The 27,765-nt window shown below is 42.6% G+C and overlaps 2 protein-coding genes across 5 annotated transcripts in view; both read right to left on the reverse strand.

Annotated features, from left to right (window-relative positions):
• CKAP5 (cytoskeleton associated protein 5) overlaps nt 1–14,267 on the reverse strand; it is a 95,181-nt gene extending 80,914 nt beyond the window's left edge. For 2 of the 4 annotated variants that reach the window (XM_023653981.2, XM_070229403.1), the window contains exon 1: nt 14,128–14,267. The gene's annotated coding sequence lies outside the window, so the exon portion shown is untranslated. Of the gene's footprint in view, nt 1–13,542; nt 13,913–14,127 lie in introns of those variants that run through there. The other 2 variants (XM_023653980.2, XM_070229405.1) reach the window with 2 other exon arrangements.
• A 6,517-nt stretch (nt 14,268–20,784) lies between these two features.
• Nucleotides 20,785–27,765, reverse strand: part of LRP4 (LDL receptor related protein 4) — a 48,195-nt gene continuing 41,214 nt past the window's right edge. Inside the window, exons 36-38 of the mRNA XM_023653983.2 lie at nt 27,503–27,590; nt 25,945–26,086; nt 20,785–23,295 (exon numbers count right to left, since the gene is read on the reverse strand). Of these exons, the coding sequence (XP_023509751.2) occupies nt 22,963–23,295; nt 25,945–26,086; nt 27,503–27,590 (563 nt within the window). The 3' untranslated portion in view covers nt 20,785–22,962. The remainder of the gene's footprint in view (nt 23,296–25,944; nt 26,087–27,502; nt 27,591–27,765) is intronic.

Genomic DNA, 27,765 nt, shown 5'->3' on the forward strand with positions numbered 1-27,765 from the left:
AATTTTATGGTATGTGAATTACCTATCAGTTAAAAAAAACCCATTGACAGGAGAATGACTAAACAAGCTGTGTTATATTCACAAAGAAGATATACAGAGTGAAAACAAATGAAGACAGCTATTAACAAAAACTGGGATGAATTTCACAAACCATGCTGCAAGAAAAATATCCAGTTACTGAAGAACACACAGTATGATTACACAAACCCAAACGATATACTGTTTAGGAATACAGATACTTGTGGTTAAATCAAAAAGACAAGTAAAAGGAGGATATACTGAAAACTCAGCATAGTAGAAAGGGCAGAGAATATAAACTCGGATGTAATCAAGGAAGGTTGCACACGATATTGGTAATGTTCTATCTTAAACTGAGTGGTAGGAACATGGGTGTGTCCTTTTTAAAATTTATAGCATAGATAATTTATTATTTTAAAAATATATTAAATATTCCATGAGTTTAAAAATTAAAGGAAAAAAATACCCCCTGCCTCTAGCTAGTAGGATCTTATAATTTAAAAAGTTACATACTGGGGCTGGCCCGGTGGCGCAGCAGTTAATTTCGTGCACTCCACTTCTGCAGCCCTGGGTTCACCGGTTCAGATCCCAGGTGGGAACCTACGCACTGCTTATCAAGCCATGCTGTGGCAAGTGTCCCACACATAAAATAGAGGAAGATGGGCACAGGTGTTAGCTCAGGGCCAATCTTCCTCAGCAACAAGAGGAGGATCAGGCGTCCATATTAGCTCAGGGCTAATATTCCTGGGTGGGGCTGGGGGGAGTTACATACTATAGTGTCAAGCAGAAGTGTAAGAAGGCACTTTTTTAAAAAAAATCTGAGAAGATCACTGGGACAGAAAGACGAAAATTTACATCCCCAAATCCCTGCTCTGCCATTAACTAGTTGTGAAACCTCAGAGAAGTCATTTAATCTTTGGGGGCTTCAGTGTTCTCATGCATAAAACAAGGAGTTTGTATTAATAACTCTCCCACCTCAAAAGTTTTATGAAACAGTACTCCACAACTATTTATATATAATAAACATTCCAAGTTCTTAAGTACTCAGACATCTGCAGCTAACGTGAAATGTTTGGAAAGTGCTTCTACTTCAGTGGCAAAAATCTCATAGCCCCATTCTCTTTGGCCCTTGGTTAAATTACTACAAAGGAACGGTAGTTTGCTCTATGCTAGTATCACAGACAATCCAAAACCACAGTTTGCATACATGTAGGTTCTACCATCATTTTCCTTTTTCAGGCACTCTAACCCTGGTAGAATATATTTTGTCCCCAGGTCAAAAAGTAGGGATTCACACAAGCCACTCAAAAAGCAGAATTTTAATTATCAGCCTCTTATGCCTGGCAAAGAAAGTAATATGGCAAAAGGTAAAACACTGATTCAAAAAGTCAGAAATATGAATTGTATTTCCTTCTCCATACATATAGAATGAGAAGGAGAGTTTCTGAGTCATCTAGTCATATCTAGCACAATTCATGGCACCAAGTAATATCACATTTAGAGCAGGCCTTCCTTCCTATAGTCTGTACTCAGGGCGCCACACCCAGCTGAACATTCACTGGAAAGGAATTTAAAAGTGATACATTAAAAGCCCAGGACAGATGGCTTCACTGGAGAATTCTACCAAATATTTAAAGGAGAATTAACACTAATGCTCTGGAAACTCTTCCAAAAAATTGAAGAGGAAGGAATACTTCCAAGCTCATTCTATGAGGCCAGATTTACCCTGATACCAAATAGAAAAAAACTACAGACCAATATCACTGATAAATACTGATGCAAAAATCCTCAACAAAATACTAGCAACCTGAATCCAACAGCATATTAAAAGGATCATACACCACAACCAAGTGGGATTTATTTCTGGGATGCAAGGATGGTTCAACATACCAAAGTCAATCAAAGTAGTACACCATGACATTGTCCTTCATTAAAAGAATGAAGGACAAAACCCACATGATCATCTCAATTGACCAGTATAAAGCATTTGACAAGATTTAACACTCTCCATATCAAATTATCTTTGACAAGGGTGCAAAGACCACTCAATGAGGTAAGGACAGTCTCTTCAACAGTGTTGGGAAAACTGGATATCCACAAGCAAAAGAATGAAGTTGGATCCTTATCTTACACCATATTCAAAAATTAACTGAAAATGATTAAAGACCTAAACGTAAGATCTAAAACTATAAAACTCCTAGAAGAAAACATAGAGGAAAAGCTTCATTACATTGGAATGGGCAATAACTCCTTAGATATGATGCCAAAAGCACAGGCAAGAAAAGCAAAACAGACAAATGGAATTACATCAAAGTTGAAAATGTTTGTGCATTAAAAGACACAACAGAATAAAAAGGAAACCTACAAAATGGAAGAAAATATTTGCAAATCATATATTTGATAAGGTGTTAATACTCAAGACAATACAAAGAACTCCTACAAAAGCAAAAACCCAAATAACCCAATTAAAAAGTGGGCAAAAGACTTGAATAGATATTTCTCCAAAGATGATATACAAATGGCCATACAAAAAGATGCTCAACATCACTAATCAGAGAACTGCAAATGAAAACCACAATGCAATATCACCTCACACCCATTAAGATGATTACTATCAAAAACACCCAAAAGATCAGAAAGCCAGAAAATAACAAACAGTGGCGAGAATGTAGAGAAACTGGAATCTTCATGCAATTGGTAGGATAGTAAAATGGTGCAACTGCTATGGAAAACAGTATGGAGGTTGTTTAAAAAACTAAAAATAGAGTACCATATTACCATATGATCCAGCTATCCCACTTCTGAGTATATAGATATCCAAAAGAATTGAAAACTGGTCTCAAAGAGATTTGTACACCCATGTTTAAAGCAGCACTATTCACAATAGCCAAGAGTTAGAAGCAATCCAAATGTCCATCAAAGGATGAATGGATAAACAAAATGTGGTATATGCATACAATGGATTATTAGCCTTAAAAAGGAAAGAAATCCTGTCACTTGCTACAATATGGATGAACTTTGAGGACACTACACTAAGTGAAATAAGTCAGTCACAAAAAGACAAATATTGTATGACTCCACTTATATAAGGTATCTAAACTAGTAAAATTCATAGAAACAAAGTAGAAGCATAGTTTATCATGGACTAGGGAGGGGGGAAAGGGGGAGCTGTTTAATGGATACAGAGTTTCAGATTTGCAAGATGAAGATCTTCTGGAGATGTGTTTCACAACAATGAATGTACTTAATTAAAAATGGTTAAGATGGTAATTTTTAAGTTATGTCGGGTTTTTTTCCACCATAATTTTTAAAAAAGTGACACAAATGCTCTGCAGGTAAAGAGAAAAAAAACAATGAAGAAGGGGGCCGGCCCCAAGGCCGAGTGGTTAAGTTCACGCGCTCAGCTTTGGCAGCCCAGGGTTTGACCAGTTTGGATCCTGGACGTGGACAGGGCACTGCTCGTCAAGCCATGCTGAAGTGGTGTCCCACAAAGCACAACTAGAAGGACCCACAACTGAAGTATACAACTATGTACTAGGGGGCTTTGGGGAGGAGCAGGGGAAAAAAAAGACTGGCAGCAGAAGTTAGCTCAGGAGCCAATCTTAAAAAAAAAAAAAGATGAAGAAGCCTAAAGTAAACATTTCAATACTGATGTGGAAAAAATCCATTATTAAGTTTTAAAAAGAAATAAGAAAGACAGTAATATGAATTTTAATTCCTTTTTTCTGTTTAGTAAAAATATACAAAGAGGGACATAAACATTTGCGGTAGGCTGATAATGATCCCCAAAGATAGCAGGTTGTAATCCCTGGAGCCTGTAAATGTTACTTTATTTGGAAAAAGGGTCTTTGCAGATGTGATTAAATTAATCCTGAGATGGGGAGATCATCTGGGATGATCTGGGTGGGCTCTAAATGCAATCACCTGTATCCTCGTAAGAGGGAAACAGAGGGAAATGTGACACACACTGAGGAGAAGGCAATGTGAAGACAGAGGAGAGCAAGATCAGAAGAGGCTGGAGTGATGTGACAACAAGCCAAGGAATGTCAACAGCCACCAGAGACTGGAAGAGGCAAGACAGGGATTCTCCCCTTCAACCTCTGGAGGAGTGTGGCCCTGCCCTGATTTTCACCCCCTTAAGACTCATCCTAGGGGCCGGCCTGGTGGTGCAGTGGTTAAGTGTGCACGTTCCGCTTCAGCAGCCTGAGGTTTGCTGGTTCGGATCCCGGGTGCAGACATGGCACCACTTGGCACACCATGCTGTGGTAGGCGTACCGCATATAAAGTAGAGGAAGATGGGCAGAGATGTTAGCTCAGGGCTAAGCTTCCTCAAAAAAAAAAAAAAAAAAAAGACTCATCCTAAATTTTGGACTTCTGGCCTCCAAAACTGTGAGAAAATAAATTTCTGTTGTTCTAAGCCAGCAAATTTTTGGTAATTTGTTACAGCAGCCATAGAAAACTAATACAGCATTGTACATGTTTGAATGCCCATAAAAATTTTCTGGAAGGATCCATAGAAAACTATTAATCATGGCTACTTCTAAGAAGTTTGTCTAAGGGGCTGGCTGAAGAACTTTTACTTTTCACTTTAATGCTAGCCATGACTCACCCCCTCCCTTGCCCCTCAAACAAGAAGCTTCAATAATTGTATCATAATGCTTTAAAAAACTCTAAAACTTTAAAATTCTAGCTTGGAAACTTTACGCTGGTTCTGTCTAACTCATCCCATAAGCTAAGCCTCACTACTCTCCCTTCACATTTTTGGGCACCATATCTCCTTTGAAAAAAGGAACTGAGTCTTATTTATTACCCCAGCATCTAGCAGAGAGTGCTTTGCACTCAAATAATTCCTAAAATGGTACAAGCTCATTAAATCATGGAAGTCTTAAATATATAATACAAGTGTTCCTTGAGTTGTTTATAAATAAAATTTTGTATGCTGAAGGTGTACTTCAGATGTGCCAGGAAAACACAATATATTTAATGGACTTCTGAAGTAAACTCTTTTTCAAAGTGAAAAACAGCTCAGTTAATAGAATTTGAAATCCTATAAGATTTTTGCCACTGCTTTCTTAGTTATCTACTTTTTCATTAAAAGATCCAAAATCCATTAAAAGAGAGTAATTTTAATTTTAGAATCTTTCACTTTGGCAAAGAATGGCAGAACAGTTGCTTGCAGTAAATCTCACTGTAGAGAGCTCTAGTCAAGATTAAATTCAATCTAAACCTGTCATGTTGGGCTCTGGAGTTAGATCTGAGTTCTAAAACTTTCTCCGTCACACATTAGCTGAGCTTCAGTTTCATCATCTAACAGTACCATCTTCATGTGGTTCCTTATTTAATACACACTTCTGGAGCATTCACTTTGTGCCAGGCACTATTCTAAGCGCTTCACATGTACTAACTCATTGAATTCTCATAACTTTGAAGTTGATATTATTATTCCCATTTTACAGAAGAGGAAACTGAGGCATACAGGTTAAGTAATTTGCCTAAAGTGATCCAACTAATTGCTATTAAGATTAAATGAAATTTTACCTTATACATGTTAAGAACCCCCCAAACATCCACATTATTCCCCTGCCCCACAAGTACACTTGTACTTGTCAGATCATGTGAGGCTCCTCTGTTGTTAGGCGCTCAGCTGTGTGCGGAGTACAGGTTGTGCATTACAGTGGGGGAGGGGAGGTACTATGAGGGTGTAACAGGCAACTAATCCAGACTAGAGGGTCAGGAAAGGTTTCCCTGAGAAAGTGATAATTTAGGCTGAGAACTGAAGGAAATGAAGAGGGATTAGCCCGGCAAAGCCATAATGGGTGGGGACAAGAGAGAATGTTACAGACATGTGTGTGAAAGCCTGAAAGAGCTGGGCAGGAGTAAAGAATAGAACTAGAACTTGTGTGGACGAACATGGGCTGAGCCAGGGGAGCAGACTGAAAATGGCCAGATCATACAAACCCAGTGACTTTATGCAAGGAAGCAGTACTAACGGATTGCCTGGCAAATACCAGCACTCAAATTACGGTGCTATTATTATGAGCATCATCCCAGAGTCATTCAGGGATTTTAGACAGACTTCAGACTTAAACAAACCCACATTTCAGCCCTCTGTTCCAAGAAAGGCCTAAGTTAGCTTAGCGCTCTTAGGACCGAGTAAAGCAAGTCTTCTCTGGTCTAAAACAAACTGCTTCTTTGTATGTACAAGCAATCTATTCCTTTTTATCCTACAGAAAGCAGATTTACTATTAGTTAAACAAGTAAATACCATTTTATAATACTCAAGGGGACTGTCCGTATTTTCTTTGGAGGAATCTCCCTTATTAAACATTGCTCAAAATAAGCAGCTGGGCTCTGAAGTATAAAAAACTGTTTTTATTTACTGCACAGAGATTTATGATATGGGATTTGATTTTTACTCCCAAATGAAGCAGTCACACTAGTTCTAGACTAGGAGGTTCTCATGAGAGCTTTTGTTTTAAAGGAAGGTACCACATTAAAAAAAAGGGCCAAAACAAAAGTGTGGAATTATAGTACTGAAAAATTCCTAAAATCTAGAAATGAGAGACTTCATACGGCAACTGGATAAGGATGTAAAATGATAAAAACAAGCACTGCAAGTAAATAGAAAAAAGAAAAAAAGCAATAAAACAGCAAAACTGATTAGGGAATGAGATGTTCTAGATAGCCAAGTTTGCCAGATCTCAGAGGGCTAGCCCTGAAACAATAATTACTTTATGTAACTATTTTTCACATAAAGCTAAGAAAATATAAATGCCTCCGCGTCATATAAAACAAAGTATACTGTTGATCATTTAAATTTCTCAGGATAATCCATTTGAGCAATCAATGCAGCAATACCTTCAATATCTACTGCCAGAGAAGTATGAGGGACTCTTGCACCAAAACTAAATGGTTCCAATGTGGCTTTTTCTTAATTTTAATGTTTTACATTTTGTAGCTTTCCTTCCTCAACCTTTGTGATCAAGCTAACAGTTCTGGTTAGCTTGTAGCATGCTGCCTTTCTAATTTTAGCTCTTGATTTCAAGAACCAAGCAGGCTGACATTGTGCATAAAGAGAGTTAGGATCTACTCGAAGGAAGTCAATAAAATTTGTGATACCTACTTAGGCTGCTGAAAAGATATTTTTGGTTTATTTCCTGGTAGTTGACTTTCAGAGAAATAAAATGCTATTTTAGGTCTTATGATTGAAAAAAGAAAAGAAGATATCCACATTAAAGAAATGAATTTCATTTCAACAAATACTTGAGACTAGTCAACTTTTTTCTCATCTTTATAGAAAGGAGCTGTCACTTTAATTAATAACAAATCTCTAAGAAACATAATCAAGATATCAAAGAAGTAGGTTTCTTATCTCAATAAAATAACAAAAATCATGTTTGAAGAGACACAAGGTCACCATGGCTTATCTGACATCATATCTATGCCAGAAATGTATGATTATTCCAACTCAGTCCGAATTTATGCTTTGAATGCATCTTTAAACAAAGATTATATGCAAGGACCAAACAACTGCTATTATCAAGTCAGGGAAAATGTTTTTTATGGCACTTAAAAAGTGTTACCAGGAGAAAAAAGTTAGATTTCAGTAAAAAGGAAATCACAAAGAGGACATCTGTTTAGAACACGTATGAATTCATGTTTAGCTTAATATAAATACTGATGGAAAGATATAGAAACAATTACATTTATGTGCATATACACAGGTTAGTATACATACATATATTACCTAGCTTTGTCCACTGAAAGAGCCCAGGATAATGACTCCAGCAACGAGCACAGCTTGCACCTACATCTTGGTCTCTAAAGACCACTGTCCCACAAAAGGAACCAGGTCTCCTTGGAGAAATGGCTGAGTCTAGGGTTGGGGCAGGGAAACTATAAGATGAGCCTGGAGCATCTTGTAGTACCAGAAAGTGAGAAAATGCTCACAAAGGAAAAAAGATGGGGGCAAGTCAAAGGGACACAGAAGCCAATCCAAAAGAGCTCCCAAAGGTCAAACATGGAACAATTTGAACAAAAAAACAAATAACGGAGTCAGATTACAACTCAGAGTACAGAACAGATACACATACTGATATAAATGGTTGAACAGAGAAAAATAAGTGAGGGAGACAAATCTTCCTTATAAAAGATCAGATAATATATATAGACACTCTTTCCTCTGGGAAGTGGAACTTAAAAGTCCTTCACCCACTCTGGGGGTGGGCTAGACTTAGTGACTCACTTCCAAAGAACAAGTATAGAAAGGGAAAAATAATAACTTTACTACTTAACCTGGCAAAACTACCTTAACCAAGTGATCAAGGTTGACATCATCAGTGATGTCATGTGGCTATCACATATCCCTCGAAATGAAATCATGGTATTTGTGGCATTCTTTCCAAAAACACATAACCCTTGTCTAATAATGAGAAAAATATCAGACAAACCCAAAAGGAGGGACATTGTACAAAATAACTGAACTAGTACTCAAAACTGTCGAAGTCATGAAGACAAAGAAAGACTGAGAAACCATCAAAGACTAGCGAAGACAGAGATAGACAACAACTATATGCAATAGATCACTCTGGATTGGATCCTGAAACAGAAAGGCAATATGAGTAGAAAAATCGTAGAAATCTAAACAGAATCTGGAGTTTAGTTAAAAGTAATGCATTAGTGTTAGTTTCTTAGTTTTGACAAATGCACCATGTAAAATGTTAACAACAGGAGAAACTGGGTGAGAGGTATACAGTAATTCCATGTGTCATCTCACAACTTTTCTGTAAATCTAAAATTATTACAAAATAAAAAGTTTATTTTTAAAAAGTTTCCTCTAGGGGCCAGCCTGGTGGCGCAGCGGTGAGGTTCGCACATTCTGCTTTGGCGGCCCGGGGTTCGCTGGTTCGGATCCCTGGTGTGGATCTACACACTGCTTGTCAGGCCATGCTGTGGGCAGGCATCCCACATATGAAGTAGAGGAAGATGGACATGGATGTTAGCTCATGGCCGGTCTTCCTCAGCAAAAAGAGGAGGATTGGCAACAGATGTTAGCTCAGGGCTAATCTTCCTCAAAAAAAACCAAAAAACAGGGGCTGGCCCCGTGGCCGAGCGGTTAAGTTCGCGCACTCCGCTGCAGGTGGCCCAGTGTTTCGTTGGTTCGAATCCTGGGCGCGGACATGACACTGCTCGTCGAACCACGCTGAGGCAGTGTCCCACATGCCACAACTAGAAGAACCCACAACAAAGAATATACAACTATGTACCAGGGGGCTTTGGGGAGAAAAAGGAAAAAATAAAATCTTTAAAAAAAAAAAACAAACAAACAAACTATGAGACAGTAAAAAGATCAGTGGTTGCCAGGGGATGGGGGAGGGAGGAAAGGATGAAAAGGAGAATGTACTTTTTTTGAACAGGGGACTTTTAGGGCAGTGGAACTATTTTTGACGCTACTGTAATGGTGGATATATGACATTATGGATTTGTCAAAACCTATACAACTTTACAACATAAAGAGTGAACTTCAATGTATGCTGATTTTAAAAATTCATTTAGGACATTGGGGGATCCCAGAAAAGAATGCAGACTGTAGCAAGAGAATTTAACTGTATTACAAATGTGTGAGACAACCTTGCTGAAGGGGGTGGGGCAAAAGGAGCTGACCTAGGTAACTTCGGAAATGAATGGAGTCTGCAAGACTAAAGGCAAAAGGAACTGTACATAAGCATTGTACCTCTAGATGATAAAATTGTTTCCCATGGGAGTACAGGTTAATAATTCTGATATCGCTATACATATATACTGGAACTGAACAATTAAGTGAACGAATGGTGGATGGCGGAAGCCAGGTTTCTCACTGTTGAAGTGGAAATTCACAGATCAGCAAGGGGAGGAGGCTAGAATGACCTATGTGGAACAGATTAGAGTTGGAGATATTAGTAAGAACTCACATTAACTGAATATAGATACAGATGGCTACATAGAGAAATATTTATAGATACATCTATATACATGAGTTAGCATACACATAGATATTTCTTTGCTCTGTTACCTGAGAGGGCCTAAAAGAAAGGATACCCCAACAGCAATGAGAACACTTAATACCCAGATCTTGGTTTCTAACACCATTCTCCAATAACCAGGGCTTCTTGGAGAAATGGCTAATTCTAGCACTGCGACAAGAAACATACAAGATGAGCCTAGAGCATCCTGTAGTGCCAGAAAGTAAAGTGCTCAAAAATAATTAAATAAAGCAAAACACACACACACACACACACACACACACACACACACTGATGTGGGTATGTTAAAGGGGCACAGGAGCCAAGTGAAAGAGCTCCCAATGGATAAAGCTGGAACAATTTGAGCAACAAAATAGTATCGGAATAAAATTCAAAGTATAATATAAATATCCTTCAGTCTATACTGATATAAATAAATACTTGACCAAATGAATAAGTGGAGAAAGAGACAATCTTCCATGCAGAAGAAATCCAAATAAATTAAGTAGATACCCCACCGCAAAGTACAGGGACTATCACTCCTCACTCCTTAAGTGTAGGCTGCACATAGTTACTTCCTTCCAAGGAGGACAGAAGGAAAAGGGGAAAAACAATAACTTTACAGTGGAGAAACCTGACAAACACTACTTCAGCCAGGTGATCAAAGTCAATATCAATAGTCATAAATCATGTTGATAGCACCCTTGATATGATGTGATGAAAATGGCACTTTATTTCTGTGATCTTCCTCCCCAAACCTCATAACTCCAGTCTAATCATGAGAAGAACACCAGATAAATTCCAAAAAAGGGACATCCTACAATATACTTAACTAGTACCCCTAAAAACTGCTACAGATTTCAAAGCTTTCAAAAACTGAAGGAAAAAAAAGGGTGGTGGGCAGAGCCAGACTTACCTTCCTTCCCAGCCAACAGAAACATAAAACTACCATTTTTCCAGGACTCTTAGTTGAAGACTTTCCAAATTAGTCTGCTGAGATACTGCTCACACCCAAACACACAGTAACTCAGCCAACTGGTTGGTTATAGAGTCATGCACCGCGTGACGACCTTTCGGTCATCAATGGACCGCACGTGGTCCCAAGTACTACACAGCCTTGGTGTGTAGTAAGCTGTACCATCCAGGTTTGTGTAAGTACATTCTATGATGTTCACACAACGACGAAATCGCCTAATGACGCATTTCTGAGAACGCATCTCCATCGTTAAGCGACATGTAACCGTATACTGTCTTTACCACTTTACCATAGAGAAGACTGCATCAGTTTTGGCCAACAAATATCTTTTGACCACCTTCTTTGTTCCAAGCATTGTTTGAGGGACTGAGGTAGCCTCACAGGAAAAAAAATCTGTGCTCTGCTTTCATTTCTGTGAGGAAATCAGACAATATACAAGCAAACAACAAATGACCTATCAGATAGCAATAAATGCTATGAAGTAAATAAAAAGGAAAGTGAGGTAAAGTGGCCAAGAAGGCTACTCTAGCTGGGAGCTTAGAAAATGCCTCTTTAAGGAGATGACATTTGAGTTGAGACCCGAGTGGAGCCTGATACAAAGGCAGGCTTGACGTACGGGGTAGAGCAGGGCGGGAAGTTCCAGGCAGAGAACAACAAACCCAAAGGCCAAAAGAATAAGTTTAACGTGTTTGAGATTTATCAAGTACGCAGGGCAACCGCCCTGAGAGGAATGAGCTAAGTGACACACTCTGAACTCTACAGGCAAGACTACAAGAATCACCTAAGAATCTCAAATCTCCCCAAACCTGACCACCAGGAATCCATCAATGATAATTAGATCAACATCCTAATTTTATGCTCCCCCTTCGCAACCCCCCTGCCCCGTCACAGATGTCCCCTCTCCCACATTGTAAAGAGCATATTTTGAATTGCTTCATCTTCCTTCTAAAACCACCATGTCTACCATTCATATTTCATCACATCTCTGATAAGAGGTATAAAAAACAGGGGTGATTCTACCCAGAAATTGCTCCTGCATTCTCCCTAACAGATCCCATTACTTCATATAGTACAACCACAGGTTAAGAGCAAAGGCCTTGAAGACATAACTACTTTGGGTAGAAATTCAGGTTCCATCAGGTCTATGATTTTGAGCAAGTTGCATAACCTTTCTAACACTAAGTTTCCTCATCTGTAAAAAACTGTGAAGATTAAAAAAAGACAATATGTGGCACCCAGTGAGTATTCAATAAATGTTCGCTACTGCTAGTAAAGTATTTGAGCATTTATTTTGTTCAAGGACTAGAGTTGGGCTGCAGGGATTACAGAAACTACAATTTGCTACAGCAAATTGTTTGAGAGATAAAATTGTCAAACTCTCTTAGGTCAGGGGCTTTGTCTTTTTCTGGTTCACCAGTGTATTCCTAGAATCCAGAACAATGTTTAACACACAGTAGGCATCAATCTCAATATGTGTTGAGTGAATGAATGAGACTCCATTAAGTCAAAGGAGCGTGAGAGAGCCTGGCTTTATGCCAATATAAAGAAAAGTTTTCACTCCCCATCAAAATTTTTAACAATATCCTATAAGGCATTGTTAAAGATGTTTACTATTTTTAATTGTCTCTCCAAAACCTGGAACAGTATTCATAATATTAAGGTACTCAAATTTACTGCAATTAAAACTCTGCTGCTAAAATTGAGCTGCCAGTTGTAGAAGGCTATAGTACTGTTCATAATTCAAAGTTGACGATCAAAACTTTAAAAGTAATAAAGTATAAGGTACATTAATTGCTATAGAATACCTTTGCTTGCCATTGCCTGAGCGAACAGGCTTTAAAAACTTGTGTAAACTTTTTATCCCGTGAGTTTGCCAACTAGGTTTAATTTATGCTGGCAAAATTAATTGATTTCACCTTTCTCTATATCATTAAATTTTATAAAAACATTATGGTTCATCCAGTCACTTAAGGAAAGTCCCAATCTTTCAGGATCTCTTAAAAGTTTCAAAAGACTGTTGGCTTAATTTATGGGCTCTTTAGGTCAAAGAAGGACTTTTCAGTGTGATGAAGGAGAAAGGAGTAGTTCACCTCTCTCAAAATGAGTTTTCAATTACTATAATTATGCATAAAATAAGACAGGCAGCATTTCTGGGCCAAGATTTGATGCCTTGGTTCCCATGAGAATTAAATCCGAACCATGCATAAATTTGGGGCAAGTTCTGCAAAAACCACTTTACCCTCTATTGATGCTGAATGAAAAACTCATTGTTAAAGATTCATCAACACGAATATATTTCCTAACACACAGGAGCCACTCTGGCAACATCACTTTCATCCTTTTCTGTCCCAGAAACAAAACGGGATGCATTTAAATTCTGCCTGACAATTACCACGAATGCAGGGTAGTTATCTCAACAGCCAAAGAGTGGTAAGAGCTTACAAAGTAAGAATCTAGTTTACCGAGCCTCCAGCTTAGAGGAGCAAGCCCTGCTTCACTTGCTGGCTATTATACTGGTCTCCCAAACCTCCAGAGCTGGAAGGATACCTGAACTCTACTGACGCCTTTGGAGAGAGAAAGCCAGGCGCAAGGGCGGAGCGGTGTGATCCGAATCGTTAAAATCGCTGCAAGCCGGTAGGGACACAGGTGCGCCGGCAGGCCCCGGTACCGCGGTCCTTGTCACGCTCTCAGGCGACCAGGCCCTTCACAGCCACCACAGCCCTCACGGGCCCCGCTTCACTCATTCATTCATTTGACAATTACGCGAGGGGCACTGGAGCGAGGCCGGCTCTCACGGCCCCCGCCCCGGGACCGGAACACGCTCAGCCGCCGGGCGCGGCCCTGCGCCGCCCGCGGCCCCAGGACGCGGCTGCCCGCACCTCGCGGCGGCGCCTCCGGCCACCGGGGTCCCAGCCCTGGCCTCCGCCGCACACGAGCGCCCACGCCCCCCGCCCTCCCGGCCGCCGGCGCCCCGGCCTCCGCCCCGCTCCGCCGCCTCACACCCGCCGGGTCCGCCGGGCGAGGGAGGCGCGCGTCCGCTGAGGCCCGAGCCCGGGGTTCAGAGCCCCTCCGCGCGCGCGACGCCCGAACCCGCGGGCCTCGGCGGGTGGGTCGGGCCCGCCGCCCACTCACCTCCGCCGGGTCAGAACCGAGGGGCCTGCTCTAAGCCGTTTGAAACCGCTTGGGCCGCCGCACACCCCGCAGTGTCCTCGTCGTTTATTGGTTCTCGCCGGACCGCCCCTCGCCCTCTTATTGGTCTATTTGAAAGGACTGCGGGCACGCGCCGCCCGCAGCCTTAAAGGGGCCGCGCGCAGCCGTGTTTCTCTCGGGAGCCGGCGCTCCTCCTGCTCCGGTGGGGAGGCGATTGCTGCAGCGAAAGCTGCTGACGGCCCCAGAAAGGAGGGCAAAAGATGTGTGGAGAGGTGTGCATTCCCGGGCGTCCGAACGTTTGCTTTATTTACCTATGGATATTTAAGCTGCTGTCAACGCCTGACAATTTTTTTGAGTCATTTCATTCACCCAATATTGATAGTGCAGCTCGGTGCGTGAGGGAAACGAGAGGCAGCTGGGATATAGTGGAAGGAGAGTGAATGGAGCCAGGACGCTGGGTTCTGGGCTTGGACCTGCTCTGAGTAAACCACTTTTCTCAGGAAATCATCTGGAGCTTAGTTTCCTCATCTGTAAAACGGGATAACGATGTTTCCCTTACAAGCTTAATGTGAGGATTTCATGTAATTAATTGAATGTCTAGGAAAGGCCTTTGAACGAGAACGCATTCTGCAAATGCTTCATACTCCTGTTATAAAAATGAGAGGCTAGGTTAATATGATTTCTAAAATTCTCGTTTAGCTCTACATTCATTGTTTCTTATTGGAAGTAAGTAAGGTCCTTACTTCCAAGGAATTTGCAAACTACAGTGGTCAGAGGAATAAAACGTGGAGACCAGTCACTAAAATTCAAAACAATATAGGAACTATGTAAAATAAAAGCTGTAGATGCTTACTGAGGGGAAAATTTGATAGGGAGGATCTGTGAAGGGGATGGACTTTTAATCTGGGATTTAAAGGATATGTAATTACCCACAGGCAGAAAAATGGAGAAGGGATGGGTAAAAGTAAGAAAACAATTGTTTTTTTAATCGATCAAATTGGTGAAGATGAAAAAGTTTAACAACCTTTGGTTAGCCAAGAATTGGAGAAATAGACACTCAAACTCACTGTTGGAAAGAGTATAACTGGTGCAAACTCTTAGGAGGACAATTTAGCAGTTAACAAAATGTAAAATGTACATAATCTCTGGCCTAGTAATGTCACTGTTAGGAATTTCTCCTACAGATCTGTGCAGGTATGCATAGAAAAATGTACAAACACATTCACTGCAGCACTAATAGGAAAAAAAACCCTGGAAATTACCTGTCCATCAATAGGGAACTTGTTACATAAATTATGGTATATCCATTCAACAGAATACTATGCAATTGTTAAAAAGAATGTAGTTAATCTATACATGCTGGTTAGAAAAACACACAAATTTTATTTAATTGAGAAAAGGCAAGTTGCAGAAAAGTATGTATGGAATGATTTTATTATGTATGGTTATGAATGTATGCATATTTGTGTGCATGCCTGAAAATGATTAGAACATTCCTGGAAGTTCAAGAAACTTAATAGGAGTGGGACTTGCTAAAGAGGGAAATGAAATATTTACCACTGACATGTTATTATTTTTTTAATAGAAGAAGCAGGGAGAATATCTAGTAGCGGGAAAGGTACGGGCAAAGGCACAGAGACAAGAAAGTGCATTGTATGCAGGGAATTGAACACGTGGCTTTGATTTTAGAATAGGGTTCATGTTGGGAAGTAGTGGGACACAAGATTGGCAGAGAATGTTAGGAACAATTCTTGAAAGGTATTGAATATTAGGGTAAAGAAGTTGTACTTTAAGTAGGCAGTGGGGAACTATTAAAGGTTTCTGAGAAAACGAGTGACAAAATCAGAATTACACTTTAGGAAGATTAATTAGCTTGACTGTCTAAAATCGTTAGAGTTAGAAGCCCAGTTTGGACTGATATGCGGTAACAGCAGTGGAAATGATGAGAACAGATTCAAGAAGGAGTAAAGGATTTGGCAACTGACTAGATTAGGGGCAAAGAGGGTGGGGCCCATGGAGGGAGATGAGTCAGAGTGTGCCAGGATTTGAGCCTAGGGACTGGGAGGCAGTGATTGCCTAAATGGAAGTAGAAAGTCAGGAGAAGCCAGTCTCAAAGGGAAGGCAAGGAGTTTAGTTTAGACCTGTTTACTTTTAGGTCCCAATGAGACATTCAAATGGAATCAAGTAAGTAGGCCTAGGAAATACAGGATGAGAGCTGTGAGAAGAGATAAGACTCAAGTGATATAGACTTAGGAATCACCCCCATAGAGGGAAAAGATGAAATTGTGGTAGACCACAAGTGGGAGAGTGGAGAAAGTGAAAAGATGGGGAATGAGCACAGGTCCGTAGGTAGGGGAAGGAGAAAGGAACCAATCAGAGCAAAAGGGTCACAGTAACCTTTTGAGAAATGGGTTAAGAATATATAGCAATAGTCTTCTTCAGTCATTGGTCATTGGCATATTTACTTTATTTAAATATTACCAGAAATAAACTGAAGATTACATTTAAGGAGAGGATGATGGTAACCTGGAATTTTCGCAATAAAGGATGTGTGAGTCAGGATCCTGGAGAGTTTTAGAACAAGACGGCAAAATCCCTTTTTGTCTTAAATGGTTTAGGTGCAGCCCTCCTAGAAGGTGGGCATGAGGTGTCTGATTCCATTCATTTATTCACTTATTCATTCAACCAATGTTTACTGAGCACCCAGTATATGCAGGAATTGTTCTAGATACTTGGGATAATCAGTGATCAAATAGACCCCCCAAAAAACCCAAAAACAAACAAACCCCTCCTGTTATGGTACTCACATTATAGTGAGGAAATATAGACACTCAACACATAAATAAATTATATAGTATGTTATTAGACAATATGTGCAATGGGAAAAGAAAAAACTATAAAACAGGACAAGAGAGATTGCGTAGTAGAGTTGGAAAGACTGTACTTTTATAAAAGGTGGTCAGAGTATGTTTCATTAAGATGACATCTGAGCAAAGACTTGAAGAAGGCAAATAGTTAGCCAGGAGTATATTTAAAGGAAGAAAGCGCCAGCCAGAGGGAATAGCTATGCGGAGACCCAAAGTTGGGAGCATGCCTGGCAGGCCTGAGAAACAGAGAGAGGCCTGTTTAGTTGGGGCAGAGTAGATGGCAGTAGGAGGGCAGTAGGAGATGAGGTCTGATAGACAATGGAGGGAGGGGAGTGGCAGATCCTGTAGGGCCTTGTAGAAACCTAATATAGTAACTTGCCGATAGTAGGTTTTCAATATATATTTGGCCAGTCATCTTTTGCAGTCCGGGATTATTATCAAATAGCATTTATCTATGTATTTATTAGAGTGATATGTGCCTACTTTATTCCAGGGACTTCTCAATAGCTCTATTTAAGGAAGGTATTAATAGGGCAGCAAAACCCTTGTGGGCAGTAGAGATCAAAATGAACACTGTATTATTGCAACCGGAAGCAGGAAACAAATGCCAGACGCTGTGGCTGCTGAATAACCGTGCTGGACGTTTCTGAAAAGCCTGCTAGGGTTGGGACAGTGCTCACTCCGTCATACTCACAAGCTGTATTCTGGTTGAAACATCTCTACCATAGAACATGGATCCATATTTCTAGCCTAAGAGGGGCAGCTTGAATAATTACCTTCCTTTCAGCTTTCAGTCCAGGTACCCTTTGCATTATTCCATGGATTTAGTTGTGACATTAACAAAGATCTCAGGTGGCTGTGGGTCTTAGTGCCTTGACCTCCAAGCCTGCAAAGACTATCCCAGCTTGCAGTGGTTGCATTTAATAAGTGTTGGTTGAAGGAACGAAGCCTTTTTTTCTTTTCTCATAGCCTATTTTCCCATAACCCCTAAAATGCAGGCTGTCCAAGAACTGACCACAGAAGCATCAGCCCCACCAAAGAGGAAGGAGGCAGGAGGGAGAGATAGGGAACTGCTTAGCAGGCTGTCAACAGGCTTTTAGGGGCTGGAGGGCTAACCACTGAGAAGGGCAAGATAAGTGAGAGTTCTTGGCTCTCTGTGTCTTATGAAATGAAACAAGCAGACTGTGTAGCTTGGGGCTAACTTCAGCCTGGGGTTTAAACTCAGACCCTTAATTAGGCTGTCTGGATCTGTTTTAACATCATGTCGAGTCCAAAGTTGTGAGTTGGAGCCTTGACTAGAAATAAAACTCTGTTCCCTGTGCTGAGCTCTGCTTAGCCTCTGCCAGCTGGTTGACAGGAGAATGATATGGAGAGAAAATAAATGGGCAAGTGAGGGACTGTTTCAAAACAAAGGCTGCCTGACACATCCCCAAACACACATCCTTTTAAGTGGATCAGCTGAGTCATCTTCACATATGAAGAAAGGACGTACTTATAGACTGTTTCTTACCCATAAAAAGGGCTCAACCACATTTCTTTAATCATCATGTCCACAAGTAGAAATAACTAAAGCTTACCAGATGCCCTTGAATATCAGTACATTACATTTAGAACCTCGTGCACCCTCAGCTCTTGTAGATGCTTTTTTTCTAAGTTCCTGTGCGGCACTGACTCTTTTCTGCAGGCCTAGGTTTGGTGAAAGCTTCAGTTCACACCATCGAGACCTTTCTATGGGTCACGGAGATCTTTTCATCTTAGGTTCCACAATTGGTTCATACAATACAGAAAGAAGGGCAGTGACTATATTTTGAACATAATTAGTTTGCAAAAATACGTCTAGTTTGTTAGATTTGACCCATCATCTCCCCGCTTATCATAAATTTCAAGTTTTATATCCAGAGAACCAGAAAGGAATTCTCAACCCTTGTTTCATCCCCAAGATTTCCTGGAAGGTACGTAAATATAAGTTTCAGGCTAGAAATGACCTTAGCAATCATCTGGTTCAACCTTTTCATTTTACTGATCAGGAAACTAAAAGCCAGCCCATTTTTATAACCTAAAAACAGGGTGCCCTGGGGCGGGCCCTACAGCATAGTGATTAAGTTTGGCACCCTCTGCTTCAGCAGCCCAGGTTCACTGGTCCGGATCCCAGGCATGGATCTACACCACTCTCAGGCACGCTGTGGCGGCGACCCACATATAAAGTGAAGGAGGATTGGCACAGATGTTAGCTCAGGGCTAATCTTCATCAGCAAAACAACAAAATGAAACAGGGTGCCAGTCCTTGGTGCTGTTGCTAAATTCTCATTTGCCAATGGCCACATTCTTGTCACAACCTGGGCCATTGGACCCAGTGCTGTTCGCTGCCTTCTCCTGCCGAAGTGACAGGACAGTCACAGATTAGCAGGACTTCTAAGTCTCAGGCAGTGAATGCCTGATTAAACTGGCTGACGTGGTCACAAGGAAGCAAAATGCATCCACCCAGAAACCTCTGCAGTTTTCCAAGCAAATGGTGTGTTCAGTGCGTTCATTTTTTCTTTCCATTTGAAAAGTTCCTCCTGAGTTTCCAGCTCTTGTAGTCACTGTTCATGGCCTGGCCTGTAACCCTGAGGCTTTGGGAGGGGGCACTTCCGACAGGGATAAAGGCTTGTGCTTTAGGCTGGATTTCACTGCTTAAAATGTCCTTCTCTCTCTGTTGTGCTTCTTTTTTTAAAGAATGGTGGAGCGAGGGGATGGTTGTCCTTGAGCTATTCCAATTTTTTTTTGTTATAGCACACCTATCCCTCACCAAAGTTGGAAGAATTATACACTGTCATTTATACTCAGATCTCTTGTCATTTAAATGCAAGAGGCTTCAGTCTTTCTTGCTTTCTTTTTCTTTGTCCTTTTTGAGGGCAGTGGTGGTGTTGCTAGACTCTAAGCTCTGTTGTCAGGCTTGGGCAGTGCCTGGTCCATAGTGGGAGATGAATGAATGAATGAATGAATGGGAGCATTATTCTATAAATAGCTTGTGGTTTAGAAAATCAACTAAATACATCAAATTCTACATCTGGCATTGAGACTTGCATGATTCTCAATCTTCATTGAGAGGTATTATATCCAGAGAACCTGAGAGGGATCCCCAATTCCTTGCTCTAACCTTGAGATGTAGCGGAGGAGCTCTTAGAAGACAGCTTTTTACAAACAAGAGGAAACTTTGTTCATATGATCATTCTCAGAGTAACTATGAAACTTGGCTAAGATCAAAGAGAGCTAGTGGCAAATCTGGGACTGGAATTAGCCCTCCTTGTCCCCATTCCGTAGTTTTCTTACTACATCAGACAGTCTTGCTAGTGACTATCAGTACAAGGCAGATTCAAGTTCTGTGACACTGACGTCCTCATAGACCGAGAACAGGATTAGAAGATACATGGTATACATACCATGACACTTCCTCCTGGTGCCCAGAGGAGACGTCACTATTGATCATAACGCTTTTCCCCTTGAGTCTGGACAGGACCCTAGGCAGCCACTACCAACCAATCAGAGTTGACAGTCACGGTGAAACCTCTAGAGGAAGTAAGGATTTCATAAGCCAATGAACTCTGGTCTTGACCCATCTTCTTAAGATGAGCTGAACCTCCAGCCAGGGACCTCACTCCCTCTATTGCTCTTCACTGTCCCCACATCCCCAAAGGACTTAGAGGTGATGTCTGCAAGCAGGTTTTCCACAGCATGGGTCTGCCAGACAGAGCAGGTGCAGTTATTAGTCATGACTCCAAGCCAGGCAAGGTGATTAAGAAAAGCTAAATTTATATTAAATTACCATAAAGTCCTAAAATACTGAACATAGTGGTTAAATAACTCCAGAAAGTCCAATCTCTCCAGTGAGTAACGTTAAAACCATTACACATGAGCGTGGGAGAATCACTTCCATTAGTTTAGGACAGAGATTTTGCTTTTTACACAGTAAATCAGTGCTCAAATAGATATTTCTTCAAATATGTCCTTTCTACATTCTGAGCAGCCCAAGTGCAATAAGATCCTTCCCCCTTCCCACTCAAGAAAATGCCACTTTTCTACTTTCTCCCCGTCCCCAACCGTGAGTCTGAGGACCCAAAGTGCCCGTTCTTTTACTGCCCCATCAAGTGTCAAACGTGCCCCTCTCCTCCCAGAAGAGGGACCTCACCCTTCCCACTTTGTGTACTGGGAACACCTTCTTGGCCTGGCCTGGCTGTCCTGTATAGGCCCAGACCTGGGGCTGACGACTGAGAGCAGGGCTAAGGCTTGGCTCCTGTCTCTAGCAATCTAGAACTGACCACAAAACGTTTGTTCTTGTCCTCCTTTTTCCATCACATGTGTTAGCTGATTTCTCAATACCAATAACCATAGGAGATGTTTCAAATCCAGAAACTTCTCTAGAAGTCCTCCCCTCCATTCTCAGCCCGTGCGGTCCTCTCCTGGCACTTCTCATGCCTGGGTGGAAGAGGTCTGGATCTGCCCTGGGCTGAGAGGGCTTCGTCAGGGCTTCTCACTGCCTTTCTACTCCTTGCCCCCCACTTTCCATCTTCATTTGGCCCCCCTCACCACAGGTGCTACAGGGCTGGGTCAGAAAAAGCAAATTAGGCCAAAAAACAAAAACAAAGAAGAGTTACGTAGAAGTTTTAGGACAGAAAAAAGTCTCAACTCCCCTGATGCTAGCATGAGACGGGTGCCCTTTGTGTGAATAAGCAGGACCCAAGTGATGGCATCTCAGCATGGAAAGTAAGTCACTTAGCTGAGAAGAGAGTTGGAATGGGACGTCACCACATGTAGCCACAGGCTCCCTGTCCACTAACTTAGATCCCTGAGCACTTGAGAGAGAACACAGGAGCTCAAGCTCACAGATACTTCCCTTTAGGCCCTGGGTGCCCCAAGTCTCTAACCCAATCGCTCTTCCTGACAGTTTATGAAAACTTCTGGCCTGTCTTTGAAAAGTCGTTTCAGGATCTCTGTGCTCAGAATCGCAGAGGAGGAGGAGGAGGCAGAGAGTGGCAGAACATTAAGGTCCAGGTGATATGCGATGTTAGGTCTCGGCAGCACTTCTTAGACAGCGCAGAGACTCAGCCCTCAGGGCCCCTCATTCACTCAAGCTACTAGCTCACAACCTGGTTACTTAGAGTCAAAGACTTAGAAAAGGTACTGGCCAGTGGTGGCACCAGGAGGGAATTTATATGAGCCAGCTGCCACACGATAGGGGCCCCCAGTCATCTGAAGGCAGAAAAGGCTCCAGACATTCTAGCAGGAGTAAGAAGAGCTTGAGCCACACCCAGACCTTACCAGTTGAAAAAACAGCAACTCTTAGAGCAAGAATAAGATCCATTGCCAGCAATGGACAGGACATCCAGGCCCAACTACCCCTAAAAGCTTTTTCATATTACCAACGCGCTTGAGGCTGGAGGTTTCCCAGATGCCCATACCAGCTGGGCTGACTCCTCCTTCTCTCAGCCTCTATCCTTCATCTCTCCCTTTACCCATGAGCTCCCCCCTGGGCCCTCCAGCCCCCTGGCCCCTGGCGGGCAAGTGCTCTTAGAGAAGTCAGGCCAGCTCTGATGGGGGAGAATGCAGTCCTGGGTCATCAGCTCTCTTGGGGCAGGCACGGAGGGTACCAGCGGGAAGGGGAGGTGGAGCTCTGTAGCGACGAGGAATCATTACTGAGCCTAGTTTCAGGGGGCTCAGAACGGAGTGCAAGAGGTGAGGTTCGTGGTAAAATCCAGGTCTAAGTTCTCGGGATGAGCCATCATTTCTTGTGCACGGGTAATTACGGACTCAGGTGGAAAGGGCTCCCATGGAGGGCTTGGGAGCGGTTACGGGGTGGGAGGAGGAGGAGCAGGACGAGCACAGAGGAAGGGGGCCTGTTGTATAAGCGAGCATAAGGACTGAGGTCCATAAAGGAGAAGGAACAGGTGGGGAGGCAAGGGAACACGGGCATTTAGACCTGGCTCTCTGAGGAGAGCTTGCGTTCATGTTTCCAGCCTGTGTCTGGCAGAGAGCCCCGTCTTTCTGGAGTGGCTGCGGTATGGACACTGCTACACTCAGACTGCTCTTCCTGCAACAGCTGCTCCGTCTCTGTGTCATCCAGGGAGCCAGAGCTGGCCTGGATGGACACTGTGTCTGTCTTCATGCACACATGATCCCGAAGAAGGCCGCCCCGTGAGCTGCGCAGTTGCTTGAGGTCATCCCACTCAGCATCATCCCCAGACAGGAGGCAGATTCCCTCTACAATCTTGATCTTCTCCTTGGTATAGTTATGGTCAGGTCCACCCTAGGGTGGAGAGTGGGGAGACAGTCAGTTAGTTGGCTCTCTATAAAGGATCTCATGGTGAACAAAAAAAGAAAATGGATGAGATAAGAGTGGGTGTGAAGAGCACAAAAATCCCACAAGCAAATGGGGAAACTTGGTCAGCACAAATATATGAGGCTTAGTCTAAAAGGAGAGGAGCAGTAATAATTATTACTATTCCCATACAGGGAGGAGGGAAAACCATGATTTCAAGTCCTGCGTCAGCCAATCACTGGCTATGTCACCTGGGGTAAATTACTTAACGTCTCTAAAACTCAGTCTCCACATCTGCAGTGTGGGGAGAAGAACAGCATCCATACCTCATAACCAATTGCTGTGAGGGTTAAATGAGGCAATACATGGAATGCAATTAGTAGGTGCTTGACACACAAGATGCACTAAATCATGTTAGCTGTTGTCACATTGTTATTGTGGTTTATTAATGGGACATCATGCTGACAGACATAACCAAAAGCAATTGAGAAAGCAATTAAATGTGCATTTATTTGGGATTTTAAACTATTTTATTCTTAATTCTCTTCTTTCTAATTTTGTTAAGAAGAAAAGTTTTGGGAGGTAAGACAAGCGAGATCTAGAAAAATCCTCTTATTTGGGTTCTAAGGGTGATCCATGGGGGTCCTGTCACCTATAAGCTTTTGTGGGAGGTTATTCTGGCTCTGCTCCCACGAGCCTTGGGGCCATTCCCAAGCAACCTGGGATGGTTCCAAGGACGGCCTTTAGTGCTACTCAGGCTTCTCCCTTTATGGATTCCTCAAAGGGTAGCCTTACTCCTGGTTTCTGGGGGATACCAACCAACATGCCGCCACTGCCAGGAGAAAATGGGCCAAGGCGTGGGTTCTGTCCCTGGAATAGCGTTCCTGCCAAGAGGCCTCCAAGTGCTGCCCTATTTTAGTAACAATTCAGTTCCACAGATATTCATTGAGCCCCTGCATCAAGCAGGACACTTGGATGATTACACAGTATAAAATATGGTCCCTGCCCTCTGGGAGTGACAGCTCCCTCGATCAAGCAGAAAGACACACAGACAGCACACAAGCACACATGCATGCACATATACATGTCCAGTCACCCAGCACACCCTCCAGGCTGAAGTTAGTGTAAGATCAGATGCAGGCCACTAGGGGTCTTCAGCACAGAGACGCGCTGAGTAAGTGAGGGAGAGGTGGGGGACATGGCACTAGTAATTTGGGGGATACCAATCCCTTTACAAACACACAGGTACCTGAAATCAAGAGGAAGTCAGAAGAGAAAGGGTGAGAGACTATCAGAGGGGTGAAAGAGCTGTTGAGGAAAAAGCATACGACAGAAGAAAGAGGTCACATCGTTTTAAGTTCTATCTTATGGCTCCTATTGTGGCTTTTTCCTGCGGCATCAGACACTCCAGGAACCCAAGACTCTACGAGAATCTTTCTCTCAAAGATATGAAGTGCGAAGGGGTCTCCCAGCCCTAAAACTGCAAGCTATCCCTGCAGGTTCTGTTTTGGCTCGCAGTGGAAGCTTTTTTCATAGGGGAATTCATGGATCCAGAAAGCAAATGATTCTTATGTAAAGCATATTCATTATGCATGGCAGCCCTGGAGGTGTGAGGGCAGGTTTTGAGTGTGCTGGACAGACCAAGAGAGGAGACTGATTAGGGTCTCAGAAGGGGTAACTTCTTCTTTTTTTTTTTTTAAATCACGTTTTTCTTTTTTTTTTTTTTTAAAGATTTCATTTTTTCCTTTTTCTCCACAAAGCCCCCCGGTACATAGTTGTGGGTCCCTCTAGTTGTGGCATGTGGGACGCTGCCTCAGCGTGGTTTGATGAGCAGTGCCATGTCCGCATCCAGGATTCGAACCAACGAAACACTGGGCCGCCTGCAGCAGAGCGCGCGGACTTAACCACTCGGCCATGGGGCCGGCCCCAAGAAGGGGTAACTTCTGAAGAAAGGGTTACAGGATTTTAGAAAAAACAAGAGCCACGTCATATGAGGAAAATCTGAAATCCCAGGCTATAGATCTCTGGTGGAAATGGGACTATTTTTTATGCCTAAACATTCAGCAAATAATTTTTCACTGAAGCAACAAAGGAGTTAAGAAAACAAAAGCACATAAAGCTTCCGAATTCTAGAGAAATCTTTTAAGACTCTGTGATAAGAGGAAGAATAGCAAAAAAGCAGCCATTCTCAGCCGCAGGTGCCAAAAGCTTGGATCAGAGGTTAGAAAAGGGAGAGTCCAGGAGCTCTTGGGTTTTCTGGGTGTTCTAAGAGTCTAGGGTTGTTTCAGAGGGGCATAGCCTCACTGCAGGGGAATCACAACTCCAGGAGGGCAAGAATTGATAAGCCTGGGAAAATATCCCCTGGCAGGGAGGTACACATGCACATGCCTTCAGACCTAAACCTTCCAGAATCTGCTTTCTAACCCTGCTCTCACTGGGGTCCCTCAAGCTGGTGCCTCAGAGATTTTAGACCTCTCCAGAAACCCAAACCACATTCAGTTCTTCTGTCACTCTAACTTTCAAAATGGTAGATGGGACTACCAGCATCCCTTACTGACCTATTCAGGCAATTGGAGAATAATTGCTGCCCCACACTCCCCCTCAAAAAAAACTTCGAATATAAATTTTATTTTTTACCTCTTTCTTATAGCACAGTTGATTGTACATGGCTGGTGTTGGGATTGCTTCAATTTTCACTTCCTGAGTGGAAGTTCGGTAGGAGGGGTTGCTGTAGGTCAGGTTCCCCAATCCAGGATCGGTTAACTTGGATTTTTTGTGTCTTTAGGAGGAAAGGTAATGAAAAATTAGTTCAGATCTTTATGGGGGTGATGTCTGGGGAAGCTGTAACCTGAGTGTGGTGGGCAGCCTCTAAGATGGCCCCCGTGATCTCCACCTCCTAGTACTCACACCTTCTGAATCCTTACCCCCTCAGCGTGGGCTGGATCTGGTGACTCACTTCTGATGAACAGAATATGCAAAAGCAATGGATACCAGATTAGGTTACAGAGAAACTTGTGGCTTCCATCTCAGGTTGCCCTCCCTTCCTCACTCTCTCTTCCTCTTGCTCTGGGGAAGCAAGCTGTCATATTGTAAGTTGTCCTGTGGAAAGGCCCACAAGGCAAGGAACTGTGAGGGAGGTCTCTAGCCAACAGCCAGCAACAGCCTATGAGGAACTGAAGCCTGCTAACAACTACATAAGTGCTCTTGGAAGGGAATCCATCCCCAGTCAAGCCATGAGATAAGACCTCAACCCTGGCTGATACCTAGATTGAAGCCCTGGGAGAGACCTTGACACAGAGACACCCAGCTAACTGCATCTAGATTTCTGACCTGCAGAAACTATGAGATAACAAATGGTTGTCATTTTAAGTTGCTGAGTTTTGGGGTAATTTGTTACACAGCAATGGATAACTAATACACTGAGCTTTAGAGTCAAGACAGATCTGTTTCAATCCCATCTCTGTTACTTACTAGCTGGGATCTTGGTGGACATAATCTAAACTTTCTGAGCCTCACATCCTCATCTGTAAAGTGAGGAATAATAATACCTGTATCAGCAGGTTGTTGTGGCATTGATATATATTCATTAAATGGTAACTATTATTGTTATTTTTATTATTAGCAGGAGCCACAGCAGCAAAATCCTGACATTTTTGCTGCAAGCTGTGTTTAAAGCATTTTGGGGAAAATTTATAGAGAGAGGGTCATAAAAAGAAGACTCTAAATTGAAAATGACACAGTCCACCTTCCCAGGATGATCCCTCCCAAGTAATGATATATCAACCAATACTGTAGTAAAGGGTTGAGTTTACGCGAAGAGAAAATCATTTCCAACTTCAATGGTTTGAAGTAGGGTGGGGTAGTGGGAAAAGCAAAGATGCTAGAGGCAGTCCCAGCTTTGCCTCTTCCTGTGTGACCTTGGGTAACACCCTCTGTGCCCTCAGCATCCTAGACTATAAAGAAAACCCCAAAGGTTGCTGTGGTCATGATACGAGGAAACTGCTTGGGCTGTGACTGGGGAAGAAGAGTAAGTATTCAGGTTTCTGCCCCTCCCTTCTGCTGCTCTGACCAGGGACCCAACCTCGAAATGAGGCTGGTCAGAGGTCAAATCAGAGAGCCACGGAGCTTCAGAAGATCCCAGATGGGCTAATGAGGACCAACAACCATGTGGCCCCTGCAGCGAGGCGGAGGTTACCTGTACAGCATCAAAGCTGCAATCACCACCAGAATCAGCAGAATACTGAGGAGTCCACCGATGACATAGCTGACATGGAGTCCTTCCCCTAGGAGAACAGAGAGACTACATGGAGACCACTAACTGGTGGTGTGGGAGGTGGGAAAATGGAGGGCTCCTATTGTAGGTGTCGGATCCCACACCATCTGAGAATGGCTGGAGGCCTCCTTCTCAGAGGAGGGGCCACAGGAGGTGGCGACAGAGGACTGAAAAGAAACCTATAC

Source organism: Equus caballus, chromosome 12, assembly GCF_041296265.1.
Source record: "Equus caballus isolate H_3958 breed thoroughbred chromosome 12, TB-T2T, whole genome shotgun sequence".
Taxonomy (NCBI): Eukaryota; Metazoa; Chordata; class Mammalia; order Perissodactyla; family Equidae; genus Equus; species Equus caballus.